Genomic DNA, 14,965 nt, shown 5'->3' with positions numbered 1-14,965 from the left:
TTCTCAATTGATCCAGACTTGAAGATAGAGAGAAAATTGCTATCTAAAATAGGGCTGTCATTGCTCTCCAGCCACATTACCTCCTCTCTTAACAGTGGCAGTTCTCTGGTAACAAATCTTGTTTTTGTTGAGCTGAATATGAGACAAACTTGTATCCATCCCAGAGACTAAGGCATTCTAAGGATGCTCTGAAAAGAAAGCTTCAGCAGATTCTAGCTTCAGGCTGCATCAGCATCATCTGGAGGGCTTGTAAAACACCGAGTGCTGGGCCCCACCATTAGAGTTCCTGATTCAGTGAGTTTGGTCTGGGGCTGGATAATTTACAACTATAAATTCCTAGGATGCTACTTCTTTAGGGACCACATATTTGAAAACTTGTGATCTAAGTCAACCACTGTCCATCCTGGGTTGAATAGTAGAATTCCCTGAGGATGTTTCCAAACAATACCAGAACCCATATCAACCTCCAGTAAATGAATTTGCTTCACAGCTGTGTCCAGTTGGAGCACTGGTGTTTTAAGTTTTCCAGATGGTTCCACTGTGCAGCCAAATTTTGTGATCTACTTCTAAATCTATGAGCTAATGATAACTGCTCATTCACTTGCACAGGTCGTAAATAGGAACACCTAGGACTGGAGACATGGCTCAAGTGGTAAAGTGCCTGCCTAGCAAGTGTGAGACCATGAGTTCAAACCCAAGTACCAAAAACAAAACAAAAGTAGAAACACCTAAGTAACCACACAGTAGGCAAACATTTATAAGCATATACAACATATAATGCTATCTTCTAAATGACATGGGAGATTCTAAAGATAAAACAATACCTAACCATTGACTCAAAGAGTGCTTAGTCTGAGGAAACAATATGCATAAGAATATAGACAGAAAAAAATGTAAAGGAATGTGTATTGTCAATCATCCTGTAAAAGGGATAAAGTAAGTCCTTTACCTTGCATCATCTTCTTTTGTATTCACAATGGCAGGTACTTTTATTATCCAATTTTACTGACGAGGAAATTGGTGCCTAGAAAGGATATGTTTTCTAGCCAAGATCATTGTTCCAATATTTGAACTTGTCTGACTTCAAAGCCCATGTTCTCAAATCTCTCTGCCACATAACTTCCACCAGAACCCTTCACAGCAATGTTTGTAGAAATCACTGTTTCTCATGCCTCCTCTCGTTCTGTTCCCCTCCCTCTAGCTTTATGCAGCCTTCAGGCCCATGTGCTATTTGCAGTGGTCCCAGGCTGCAAAAACAAAAGCAAGAGCAGAATTACCCAGCCTTAGCTATACATCAGAATTAACTTGGGGTCTTCTAAAAATCCTGAGGCCCAGCCCATTTATAGCAATAGTGGGAAGGAGAGTCCAAGTATCAGTAATGAGCATCTTAAATCTTTAATAGCCAGCTCCCAGAAGAAAAGCAAAAGCACTGATTTGTATTTAACATACCCAGTGTAGCTGATTTCAAGCGACCAAAATGCTGACATTTTCTTTATCCATTTATCTACTGATGGATTCTTATGCTAATTCCATATTTGTCTACTGTGAATGATGCTGCAATGATCATGGGAGTGCAAATGTCTCTTCGACCAACTTATTTCATTTTCTTTGGATATATATCCAGTAGCAGGACTGCTGGGTCATATGGTAGTTCCATTTCAAACATCCACATCACTTTCATAATGTCTCTACCATTTGTACTCCTACCAATAGTGCACAAGTGTTCTCTTTCCTCCATAACCTTGCTAACACTTAACTTCTGTCCTTTTGATAGCAGCCATTCTACCCAGTATGAAGTAATATCAACTGTAGTTTTAATTTGTATTTCCAAATGCAAATTAAATGCTAATGATTTTGAGCATTTTTTAAATATACCTCTTGCCACTTGAACCATGCCCACAGCTCTTTTGTTTTTATTTTCTTTTTGAGATAGGGTCTAGCCACTACCTTTGTCCAGGCTGGTCTTGAACTCAGGATTTTCCTGGCTCTGCTTCCAGAGTAATTGGAATTACAAGCATGCACCACATGCCTAGTTGTATGCCTTCTTTTAAGAAATGTCTATTTAAGTCGTTTGCCCATTTTTTAATTGGGTTGTTTGTTTTCTTGCACTCAAGTTACTTGAGTTCATTAAATATTTTGGATATTAACCTCATATCAAATGTATGGTTTACAAATATTTTTCCCTTTCCCTAGGTTGTCTCTTCACTCCATTGATTGTTTCCTTTGACATTCAGAGCTTTGTAATTTCATGCAATTTCACTTGTCTCTTTTCGCTTTTCTGCCTGTATATTTTGGAGCTGTCTCCTAAAAACCTATTGCCCAAACCAACATCAAGAAACTTTTCCCCTGTGTTTTCTTCTAGTAGTTTTTACGTTTTCAGTTCTTATATTTAATTCATGAGTCCATTTGATTTGATTTTTATATAGTGTGAGATAAGGGACTAATTTCATTATTCTGTATATGGGTACCTGATTTTTCCAGCACCATTTATTGAAGAAACTATCCTTTCTACACTGGGTGTTCTTAGCATATTTGGCAAAGATCATGATTGCTTTTCAAGGATAAAAGATGCATTTTGGTAATTAAAAAAAAAACTTGCTTCCCATATGTAATAATTTAACAAAAAAATCCTTACCAATACTGAAAATTCCTGACTTTGTCTCAAGCTTTGTGTTGCTTACCTTGCTCACAATTAATTAAAAGAAAAAACAAAAACTAGGTTTACCATAAAATTTAGAACTCGAGTTGACTCTCACCCTCTTCTCACTATTTCAACATGAATCTGAACCTCACAGGGGTACAGAAGCTGAATCACAAAAATACAAAGCAGAGAGGTGGCAAAGGGAACTAGGTATGGACATGCTACCCTTTCTTAAGTTCATTTCCTCCCCTGTAAAACTGGGAATCATTCTCTTCTTCACAAAGTTACTGTGAAAATGAACTCAGGAAGCACTTGGGAAACATATAGTACAGTGCAAAACACTCAATAAATTGTAACTGTAGGAATATAAAAATATATGCAGTCTTGCATAACAACTACGCTTTTAAGAGGTGCTGAATTTCCCATTATATATTCTTCCATTGTGACATTTCCAGATTACTCATTTTCTGACAGAGGATTAGGACAGAAAACAGTTAGTCTGAGTCTTGATCAAGTGTGAGGGGCAGAGAACAAACTAGGGATGCCTGAACCCAACCAACCCTTGCCCAAGGACCATTTTTGTACATCTCAGGGGTAATGCCTGGCTACTATAACAACACAGATTCAAAGGCAGCTGACACATGTCCTAGTGACTTTCATAATGTTTCATGGAACATTATAACACATGGACACTGTGTCTGAGTCTTAAATCCACTCTTTGTCTTTCTCCTCTTTGGCTAAATTCACCTTATAAGCTCTGCCTAAGAACCAAACATGCCCACTGCTGCCTCATTTCTGGTCCATTTCAAACCACATCCTACTTCCCTTCATACTCAATCACTATAATAAGCCACTAGTCACACAGAACTCCCTTCTAGCCATCTCTTATATTTATTTGCATATCTTAAAATCAATAATAACCTCTCTTAACAGTATTACTCATTCAAGATGTTAAGGGTCAGTTAAATTTAAAAGACCATAAGTATGAACAGAGGTAATTTCTAAATAATTAATAATTCTCACGATCATTGTCAACAGGAAGAATTCAGTTATGGGGACATCCTATTGCAGTAGACTGGGCAGAGCCAGAAGTAGAAGTTGATGAGGACACAATGTCTTCAGTGAAAATCCTGTATGTACGAAATCTCATGCTGTCTACCTCTGAAGAGATGATTGAAAAGGAATTCAACAACATTAAGCCAGGTAGGGCATAAGATTACTTTTTCATAGCATACTTCCAAAACACTTAAGCTTCTGGTGACTTTCCATAACTCTAGAAAGAATAACTTTTATTTAGCTCCTTTTCCTAATTTGATGCAGACTACTCAAACTATTTTCCCATCTTTGGATTAGAAAATAAGGATGTATGGTCCTACAACATTTAACATTATAATTTTACATTTATCTGTGTGATTATTTAATGGATGTATATTTCCTTTACTGAACTACAAATACCATGAATTGTTTTTCTTCTTATCATCTCTTAGTCCTCAGACCCACAGTTCCTGTGTACAGTAAACATTCACTAAATGTTTACTGTGTTAATGAACTTTTGGCTATTTAGGTCTAAGGCAGGGTTTCTCCATCTCAGCACTATTTGGCATTTGAAAACAGATCATTCTTGGTGACTGGGATCCATCCAGTAAACTTTTGGATATTCACCAGAACCCAAGGGTCTTTCCCAGTAGATACCAGTAGCAACTTCCAAGATGTAAGACCAAAAGTATCTCAACATTTCCTAATGTACCCTAAGGGTGGACAAAATTGCCCCCATATGAAAACTATTGATCTAATGCAATATACTTGTGACTTTAGGCACACAAGTAGAGAGGTGACAATTAATCCTAAGAAATTTATTTGGGTGAAGAGGGAAAGGAACAGAGGTAAGGTAGAAGGGGAGAATTAGTCTTATTCATCTGTCAATACTTTTTAGTGTCAATTCCAAGCTGTAAGATTGACTGTACCTCTTTTAGTGATCCAACATTGATACAGGTAAAGCATTTCCAGAAACAATGTCAAAGTAAGAATTTCCCCAAACCAATTCAGAATATCAACTTTACAAACCATTAATAGATGTTACTGATAAAAGGGTCTCTAGTCAAATAATCTTGTAAACACCAGACTGCAAAACTAAGTGGTTTCTTTATTATGGAAACTAGAGTCATTAGTCTTCTAACATGCTATTTGACCATGTATCATTTTAACCCTAATTAGTCTAGAAAATATTATATTGGCATTCAGATAAACAAATGACAACCAAAATAGAAACAAGGGCCATAACTGTAGTCTCAGGGCATCTGCTATATTTCACTCTACAAAATCTGATTTTCTTACAACAGTTTAGCAGCATTATATATCACCAGGAGGGCTTGTTAAAATACAGATGGCTTGTCTCATCTGGGCTGGGCTCATGAATTTGCATTCCTATCAAGTTCCCAGGGGAAACTGAGGCTACTTGTCAAAAGGCTATACTTTAAGTTTGAAATGTTTTTCCATTTTCTTGTACTGTAATTTGAGAAGATATTTTTCTTCTTTGCTGACTGTTGATCCACAGTTATGACTACTGACATTCTGTGTCCTCACTCTCAGTCAAATGATAATCAGTCAACAGACAATAGACAAACTCCTGTACCACATAGCCCTGTGGTAAACACTGCAGGAGAGAATGCCAGCTCTTATTACACAAGCTCTTACTGCCTAACTTGTCTGTCTCATGAGGATAAATTTTCACACATCGAGTTTTAAAAAGCAGGTGTATCTGAACATTATCACTCAATAATGCAGAGTGATTTCAATATCAGAAAGTAGGATTTCAGAAACACCTAAATCTGTCATCATCTGAAATACCACGCAACAAATGTGGATGACGGCAGTTGGAGTATGAATTGAGTGATATTGTTCCCTCATTCCATGCGTATTTGTTGAATGGCCTCTGGTACTAGATAGGAATTGGGTAAATATTGTACCCAACATGCCCCTGAAGCAGATCCCCATTCTTAGAGAGCTAATAGAGCAGGGGAGGTAGAGAATGATACTGAAATACAGACTGGAAAGGTGAGGGTCATCTTGGCTGACCTACTGCTTCACAATTACCAAGACAAGCCATGGAGTTGAGCCACAGTCAACACCCCACTTATCACTGAAGGAAATAAAGAGATTGCATTGGAAGTTCAGTTAATTATATGTCCCATGCTTCATAATCTCACTTACCTTTATTTATTTTCTCAGTCAGACAATTTTGCTGTATATAACCACTGTCATAAGAAGTTAAGGGCTTAATGTTAAGGGGAGAAAAAAGAGAACTATCACAATGCTTTAAAATTTTGCTTAGATTGCAGGTCTACCATTATTTCAAAGGAAGGTAATTCCTAGTCATTGAACCATGCAGCAGACTAGAAACTCTAATTGCCTTTGTGACCTTGAGTCTGAGAGGATAACTGAACTTTGAAAGGGAAAGGACTTTCTCCTCTTCTTATTTTTGCCTGGCATAAGGGGTGGATAAGAGAAGAAAATGTGGCCTCTTAGGAGACACCTAAATTAGTGTACACTAACAGAGGATAACTGACATGCTCAGCTGATGGTTGAACAAGTTTTTATTTTACCTGCACTCCAAGAAAATTGAGTAAGAAACAATATTTTTAAAAGACAGCATTTACCATCTTGGCAAAAGTTTCTTTTTTTACATGTTACTATCACGTACAACAGTTCCCTACATAATGATAAGCTAAGTTAGTTTGTGGTTTTTTACAACAGACTTGGCAAATATTTGTAAAAGTACTAAAATTTTTTAAATAAATGTGAAAATCTCTTCATTCTCTTACCTCTTCTCTCCGTTCATGAAGTTCTTCCCCTCATCTTTCTAGCTGTCTTCATGTGTGAGTGTATTTAAATTTGTGGCCACATGTATATGAGTTGGCATTTTTAAAACATAAATGCTATAATCTTAAAGTTTTTATTTTGTAACTTTTCAAACTAAACAATCAGTTTATTCTTCCATATAATTATCTGTAGATCTACTCTGTTCTCCTTGGTGTTGGTAAATATACCAGACCTAATCATTCCTATAAAAATGAAGATTAAGTTGTTATTTTTTTTACTATTTCAATGGTTATGCACAATGCATACACCTATATGCAAATATTTCTGTATGAAACATTTCTCAAAGTAGAACTAGTCAATATGTACATTATTTCCAACTTAGCATGGGAGGAAATGAGCTTGGATCTCAGGTGTTCTTTCAGAAGCAACTCTATTTTTTTAATTTAAAGAATATTAAAAATGGGGAGGGCTTAAAGGAGAATGATGGAGGGGGTGAATTCAACTATAATATATTGTAAGGACTTTTCTAAATGTCACAATGTATCCCCAACACAACAATAATAATTTTTTTGAAAAAACTAAAAAAAAGTATTACATGAAGATGGAGATAGGACATCTGAGTCTAGATCCTAGCTGTATGACGTATGAATCTCATCTTGTGAGAATCATAGCCTCCTGATATTTAAGTGAAAACAGGTAAATCAAAGCTAAATTGATTAAATAAAATTAAACTAAATCTTGTCTAAAGTCTCCCCTAGTTCTAAAATTCTTTTATACAAACAAAAGAAGCTAGACATGGTGGTATGATTTCATGCCTGAAATCCTAGCACTCAGGAGGCTGAGGAAGGAGGATCTTGAATTTGAGGCAAGCCTAGGTTACATAATGAAACCGTGTCTCGAAAAGAATAAAAAAGAAACAAGCTAAATATATATTTACAAAATGTCCAATAATTGAATTAAACTTAATTCAATATTTTGCCATTTCTACCCTTAAAGATCTTACAATCTATGAAATAGAAAACAAAAATTTGTAACCAATTATGATCAGACTGTAAGTATTATCTGAAAATTCAAACCAAATCTTCTGTTGAATATATAAAATTTAAACCTGGACATGCAAAAGAATGTTGATAACATCTTTACTGACACTCTTGGAAGCTAACTGCATGATTTTCAACACTATCTCAAGTTTGCTAATGGGGCTACTTTGTTTACAGGTGCTGTGGAAAGGGTGAAGAAAATCCGAGACTATGCTTTCGTGCACTTCAGTAACCGAGAAGATGCAGTTGCAGCTATGAAAGCTTTAAATGGGAAGGTAATGTAGGAGAAAGAAAAGACACGTACAGGTTCTAGCCAAGTGTGGACATTCTATCCAAAAGGAAGTCCTGCAAATCATCTCAATTCTAACATTCCACATCTGTGACATTACTGCTGCAATCCTAAGATGCACACACACACACACACACACACACAAAATGATGGGAAATGCAATGGAGAAGGCACATATGGCTAACCCATCCAACCATACCTCTATGGATCTGACTTGGAAAAGTCACTGGCCCTCAATTTTCTTAAGAAGAAGAGATTGGAACAGATTACTTCAAGGTGTTTCTTTTTCCCCAGTCTCATTATTCTGTCATTACTGCAGTTGGTAGTATACCACTTTAGTGGTCAGAAAAGTTGTCATTCTGTCCTCAGAGTTTGACCTTCCACCTGTAGAAGGCTTAGAATTTCTCACCTTGCCAACAGTAAGGTCCAGAGGAAAACAAATTTCAGTATCCTTATTATTGATTTTTCTACAGAAACCAATATATTTATGTCAATCCAACAAACATTAAAAACCTTCTGTAAATCACATATCTGCTAACAGTGTTTGGGATGCCAAAAGAATCAAACCTGTCAAAAAGCTAAGAGTCTGCCTAAAGAATAAGATAAGTACACAAATACTTATATAAAGCACAGACAGATAAGCATCATTAAAAGATAAAAAGTAGTAAGAAAGTTCAAAGGAAGAAGTGGGTTATTAAGAATCAGAAAATCATCATGGATATGAGAAGATAAGATGCAAGAGAAATCATGAAAATTGAGTTTAAATCGAAAAGACAAAATATGGGCAGGAGAGTCAGTCTTAGAGGCAGAGAATTGGGGCAGAACAAGACACAATTGGAGAGCAGTAAATTGAGTTAGAGCATATTGCACATAGGGTTGTTTATCCATTGAGTTTACATGAGCCAGGATCTCAACAAAAAAGCAGATGGCAAAAGAATTAATTACAGAAGTATGAGTGGGGAGTAGGGAAATCAAAAGAGATATCAAAGGCACCTGGGGCTCAAGTTTTCTAGAGTCAGAGGTACAAGAGCCTAGAGAATGAACAAAAATTCTGAAAGGGCAGAATTATGGAGAGCAGGCCCCTTGGAAAGGAACAATGGTCTACAAACATATCACTCTGAAAGTATCTGATGTTGCCTCTCTAGCCTCCTGTCAGGGCTCCTCATTGGCCAAATCCAACTATAATGCAGAAGGCCCAGGAATCCTAAAGAAGAGCCAATGTAGTCACCTCCCAGAGCAGAGGGCAGGCTGGAGATTGATGAAGGTAGATTTGTATGGCCAAGACAGAACCTCACAGCCCAGATCGTTCAGACACAGTGAAGTCTGAGCCATTAAGCACTCCTTGGGAGGGAATTCAAAATATTTGAGTCCCGGGGGAAAAAAATACTGACTCTGAAACATAAAGAGAAAACTGCAAAGGAAAATCTAATTCATATTTAAATATGTGCTTATGAAACAAAGCATTTTTTCTTCTTCATTGATCAATACATTTAGTATCATAAAAATGTTATTACTTTGAAAACAACTTGTAAGTGAGCTTTTCTCTGTGTGGAAACATTCCTGAGTACACATGATGATTGCTAAAAAGGCACAGCAATCATAAATTAAAGGCCAAACAACTACATTGGGACAATTACAGTGAAAAGTAATTAGTCCCAATTTTTGCAACTAGATATTTCTATGGCAATATATGTAATATATTTAATATTATCAAATATATTCTAAGTATTTATTATATGTAAATAAAATGTGGCATGAGAAAATAAAAAAATTTCTAGGACCTATGAAGGCATCTCAGAATGCATATGGATATTTATCTTTAATTTATTAGACAAGGTGAGACTTGGAAGTTTTTAGAAAGGTATTAATAATATTTCTGATTAAGGGAAATTAACCTAGTAAGAACTTTATTCAGTAAAGAGAGGGAGGTAATAGGAACTAGTTATGAAGCTGTTGTATTCACCAAAATGGCACAAAACAAGTGATTGAGCTAAAGTGGGAATATAATGTAGGAGAGAACTCTATACTGAACTATGGGAGAATAAATTCAAAGGGCCAGGAACTGACTGGAGATAGGGGCTAGAAAGAACAAGTCAGGCTCCTAAAGGAATCAGGAGGAGAAATGTGAAGAGCTGAGTTTTGGGTATAATTATTTGTTTATCCAATAAGTATTTGTGGATGTCTACAATGTGAAAGAAGTTTTACTGGGTTTACGCTATATAGAGTTTAAAAGTTACCATCCTAACTCTTGAAATATCTAAACTAAATAACTAAAATGCAATATTGACTTTAAAGTGTTATTGGAGAGGGCAGAGGAATACAGAAAACAATCTATTATAATGATAAATCTGTCTTTGCAATAAAGAATCATTCCATTCAAAACATGTCCTGATACAGAAGTGCCTATAAACAGAAACCTATTTGAGTCTCTCGTTTTCCTCAAAACAGGACAAAATACGTAAAGAATCCTAATATCTAAGGTCATCCCCTTCTTTCAATATTTCAAGTTTCTCTCTTCTAATTACATCAATATCAATATGCTTGTTGAATATCAGTTGGATTATGGTTATCTCTCAATGTGTTCCATCTACCATATTTGACACTAGCACCTACTACTAAAAAGTAGGGTAGGTACGTGATTCTAGGGACAAATTGCCAAAGCTAACTAAAATGGCAAAAGCTTTGCCCAGAAGACTGCAGTAATCCAGGACCCAATGAGCCTTTCATGAGATTGATGGACAAGGTGCACACTCAGTTGTTACGAGAGGGAGTTTTGGAGGGAACACTATACATTGTTTTCTTTACATAAAATAGTGGACTCTCATATTCTTATTCGTGGTCAAAAGAAGCCATAAATGCTTTCAGTCAACACTTTGTCTTTTTAATGAGAAAATCAATCGGTCTGTCAGAATTCATTGGGAAACGTCAGCTTCTTATGTAGGCAAAGGGATTGTAAGAGGTGGTTGCACATAGAGATCTATGCAGCCATCTTTGACACCTGGAGCTGTTTCCTACTTCAGAAACTTGTGTCAGGAAAAAACTACTGCAGTAATTCCTGAAGACATGTTTTAAGTGGTGCCTGACTTGGGACTCCTCAGTACTCCTCCCACTCCATACTCCAATCCCCACTGTCCTTGTTTATCGTTCCCAATTGCTCAGCAGATCAAAAGCGAGCCACACAAAGGTACCTACAGGAGATAAGCAATAGCCTCACAGATTCCTCTTCCATGAAAAAGGCCCCACAGAGACCTCTCTCTTTCCCCAGTGATAACTTACCTATTGTGTAGCTGCTTTAATGAGCAAGACATTTAGCCACCTGTCAGCTGGAAAGACCTGATTGGGCTGCCCCAAAGCATGATGTTAATAATTGATACTATCTCTTTATTGGGTTCCTTTATTTCCATTTTCTATGCAATGTAGTGGGATTTACATTTCACCCATAATGATCCTAAAATTTCTTGTTACTATATAAATATATAATTTTAAAAATATATCACATGATAGAAAATAGTACATAATTTTCTGCATTAATAATTACATCTAGATTATAAACTCTAAACAGTATATCAATGGACAGTGAACAATATGTCATTGTCAAACCTGTAGTCATGCAATTTACTTACAAAACCATTTAGAGAAAATTCAACTAGTACACAAACATGAAAGAATGAAGACATAATAATTGAAAGAGGAGATATACAGTGAGTAGTCTAACACTTAGAAAGAGACATGTGCAGCTCAGCCATACCTGGGTTCTCTAAATATCTTCTTGTGTGCTTTTTCCTTGCTTTCTACAACAGGTGCTGGATGGCTCTCCCATTGAAGTAACCCTAGCCAAACCAGTGGACAAGGACAATTATGTTAGGTATACCCGAGGCACCGGTGGAAGGGGCACCATGCTGCCAGGAGAGTACACCTACTCCTTGGGCCATGTTTATGACCCCACTACAACCTACCTGGGAGCTCCTGTCTTCTATGCCCCCCAGGCCTATGCAGCAATTCCCAGTCTTCATTTCCCAGCCAGTAAAGGACACCTCAGCAACAGGGCCATTATCAGAGCACCTTCTGTCAGAGGTAACACTAGTCAGCTCTTGCCCTAGAGGAACCCCTGGATTTCAAATGATTTATAGTGCAATAGCCTTAGACAAATTGGATGTGTCCACTGTTTGTTCATTAAAATCAAGTATTGTATCAATAGCTCTCACTCCATTGGAATCTTTTTTCCACATCACAACTGGTTATTGAAAATACTTAGTCAAAACACAGTGCAAATGAGACTAGAACACAAATTCGATCTTTGTGTGGACCCATAAAATATGTACAGACTACAACCTATTGGGACTCATTACCCAACTTGCAAGGGAAACCAGTTACCTCAAATAGCAAAAACATTTTAAGGCATATATGTACTCGATGGTGACTCTGTGGTACCATCTTTACATATAAATCACAAATTATCATTAGTACTAGTCTAACGGATATATGAGACGTTTCTTATCTGGGCTTTGCCCCCCAAAAAGTATGCCTTTTACCTTTTTTGTTGTTGTTTCATGAGGCAGAGTCTTGCTGTGTAACCCAGGCTAGCCTCAAAATCGTTGAGCCACATCCTCCAGTCCATTTTAGTTTGTTTTTCAGATAGGGTCCCAAGTTTTTACCATTTACAGCATTGGACTTGATCCTCCTACCTTCACTTCTCATGTAGCTAGGATTGCAGGCATGTACCACCAGGCTCGGCCATCAAATTTTGGGGGGGGGCAATATTGGGATTTGAATTCAGGGCCTCACAGCAGGCTCTGCCACTTGAGCCATGTCTCTAGCCCAGCTTATATTTTATTATATGGAGAGCTAAACAAATTCCAACTATTTATGCCAGACCATAAATATTTCATGTTTGAATCTTACAAGAATTACTAGCGTGCACTCAGTTTTCTAAGCTCAGTTACTTTAAGAAATGTAGAAAATAAGGAATGCAGTTTTTATTTCTAAGAACCTAATTTGTCTCTGCCGCATAGCTACATCAGTGTGGTTGTTTTAGAATGTGGCTACTATTATTAGGATTCCAGTCCTATTTTCCAAGTATGACAACAATCTGGGTAATATTAAAAACAAAAACATGTAATTAAATCCATTCTTGTGTATAAGTTAGAAGCAAAGAGGCACATCCAGATCACTGTGGAAACAATTATCTTACTGTGTTTTCCTATTTTCTAGGAGAACTGAGTTGAGTTACAGATCCTCTATTCTTCAACAGCCATGAAAATTCAGTATTCTTTTTTTTAATTTTTTACTTATTTATTCACACGTGCATACATTGTTAAGTTCAATATTCTTAATAGAATCACTCCTGCCAAATTTGTAATGTAAAAGAAATCACCAGGATTTCCTTCAAAATAACATGTCTATATGATAATAAATTGTCTTTTAAACATTGTTAATATATAGCTAAAATACATAATTAACCAATCTATAAAAATGCATAATTAACCAGTTGTGATGTAGAGGGAAAAAAAATCCTCAACAAGGGGAAAAATATGTAACATAACCAGAAAGGAATCAATGAATAATATACATGGATTAAGGGTGATCGGTTTAATTTTTCTCTCTGTGCTACCAATAGAAAATTAAAGTAGCAACATGACAAGCCAAAAATCAAAAGGAATCTATGTATGAAACTCAATTGATAGTGAAGCCTCACACTGACAGAACATAAGAGAGAGGATGGTGAGTTTTAAAAATGTGCTTTCTAAATGTTGGATTTCCGGTAAGTCGTTGGTGATGGGATAGTTAGGGAAGCTAGAACTCATTTCTGATTTACTTATCAGTGACAGTCTCTATGCAACACTGGTTGCAATACAAGTAGTTATATTATGTTAGGATGTTATAATAAGCACATTCTTAATCCTTGTTAGTGTACCAAAAAACAAAAGGTTAACTGAAGATAAAAATTGCAAAATTTCTCTCTGTACCAAAATTTTTGAATTGCTTGTGTACTCATAAATAATTTTCTCCCACAGGTAGCTTAAATGAGAGAGAAAGAGAGAGAGAGAGCGACCTATGATCTCTCACCTATGGTGGTCCTTTATATTGAGTTTCATTACACTAGAATCCTTGGGTTTTCTACCCATCTTCAGGATAGTAATCAACATGACTTGGGCTAACTTTTCCATTACAGTAAGATTCAGGGTGATTTTCTGGTGGTTTGATTCAGTTTAATGCCTTCTTACATTCCTAGAAATTTACATGAATGTACCTGTAGGGGCTGCGGGAGTGAGAGGACTGGGCGGCCGTGGCTATTTGGCCTACACAGGCCTGGGTCGTGGATACCAGGTCAAAGGAGATAAGAGAGAAGACAAACTCTATGACCTCTTACCTGGAATGGAGCTCACACCAATGAATCCTGTCACTTTAAAACCCCAAGGAATTAAACTTGCTCCCCAGGTAGGTAATGTCATTCCAGAATAGTTTAAGTTGAACCAATGACCATTGTTCATTTATTATCAAATCATTTGATTTGATACTTTCTTGGGCTATTGTTTTGTTAATAAAGTGGATAATGAACTCAGAGTAATATACTTAGAGCACTGAACAATGAGTGCCATTATCCCATTATAGGTACTTTCTTTTTTTGACTCATAAAGCTTCAAACTTTATTCTTCCACTGGAATGCAAAGAACCTAAAAGCTATTAAGAATTGTCTATCAATATCTTAAATAAAATGAGGCAGAGAACATAGTCCAGAATAAATGCCTTTTGAACCAGGTTGGTTGGCAAATAAAGGGTAATCATGGCAAGAAACCCTACACAGACCATTTAGTACACCTTTTCTTGGAAACACTGTATTTAAGAGGAATTCCCATCATGATATCAAGGTGATCTTTAAATGTAAGTTACCATCAGTCATATCAAATTAAGTCTTCTACAATGCTTATAATTGGGCATTGTGGTGAGTTTTTATTGCTTCTGTTTAACAGCTTTAAATTTCCATGTTTCTGCACAAGACTGAGGTTTTTATTAGTGGAAAATTAAAAGTTATAAAGGTTATTCCAGTATGGAAACTAAATATCAGGTTTGAAAATAAAACAAAACAAGAATCCATGTTAATCCTTAGATTGCTCTCCATTGGTGTGCAGTATACACTAATCTCTGAAATCTGGCTGAATAGCTAGAGTTACAGTT

The 14,965-nt window shown here is 36.5% G+C and overlaps 1 protein-coding gene across 4 annotated transcripts in view; it reads left to right on the top strand.

Annotated features, from left to right (window-relative positions):
* A1cf (APOBEC1 complementation factor) overlaps nucleotides 1–14,965 on the top strand; it is a 78,842-nt gene that overhangs the window by 50,093 nt on the left and 13,784 nt on the right. For 3 of the 4 annotated variants that reach the window (XM_020151901.2, XM_074078867.1, XM_074078866.1), the window contains 4 exons: nucleotides 3,680–3,844; nucleotides 7,678–7,775; nucleotides 11,590–11,863; nucleotides 14,022–14,227. In XM_020151901.2, the coding sequence (XP_020007490.1) occupies nucleotides 3,680–3,844; nucleotides 7,678–7,775; nucleotides 11,590–11,863; nucleotides 14,022–14,227 (743 nt within the window). The remainder of the gene's footprint in view (nucleotides 1–3,679; nucleotides 3,845–7,677; nucleotides 7,776–11,589; nucleotides 11,864–14,021; nucleotides 14,228–14,965) is intronic. The other variant, XM_020151902.2, reaches the window with a different exon arrangement.

This window comes from Castor canadensis, chromosome 7, assembly GCF_047511655.1.
Source record: "Castor canadensis chromosome 7, mCasCan1.hap1v2, whole genome shotgun sequence".
Classification (NCBI taxonomy): Eukaryota; Metazoa; Chordata; class Mammalia; order Rodentia; family Castoridae; genus Castor; species Castor canadensis.
This window is presented reverse-complemented; position numbering and strand designations above follow the sequence as displayed.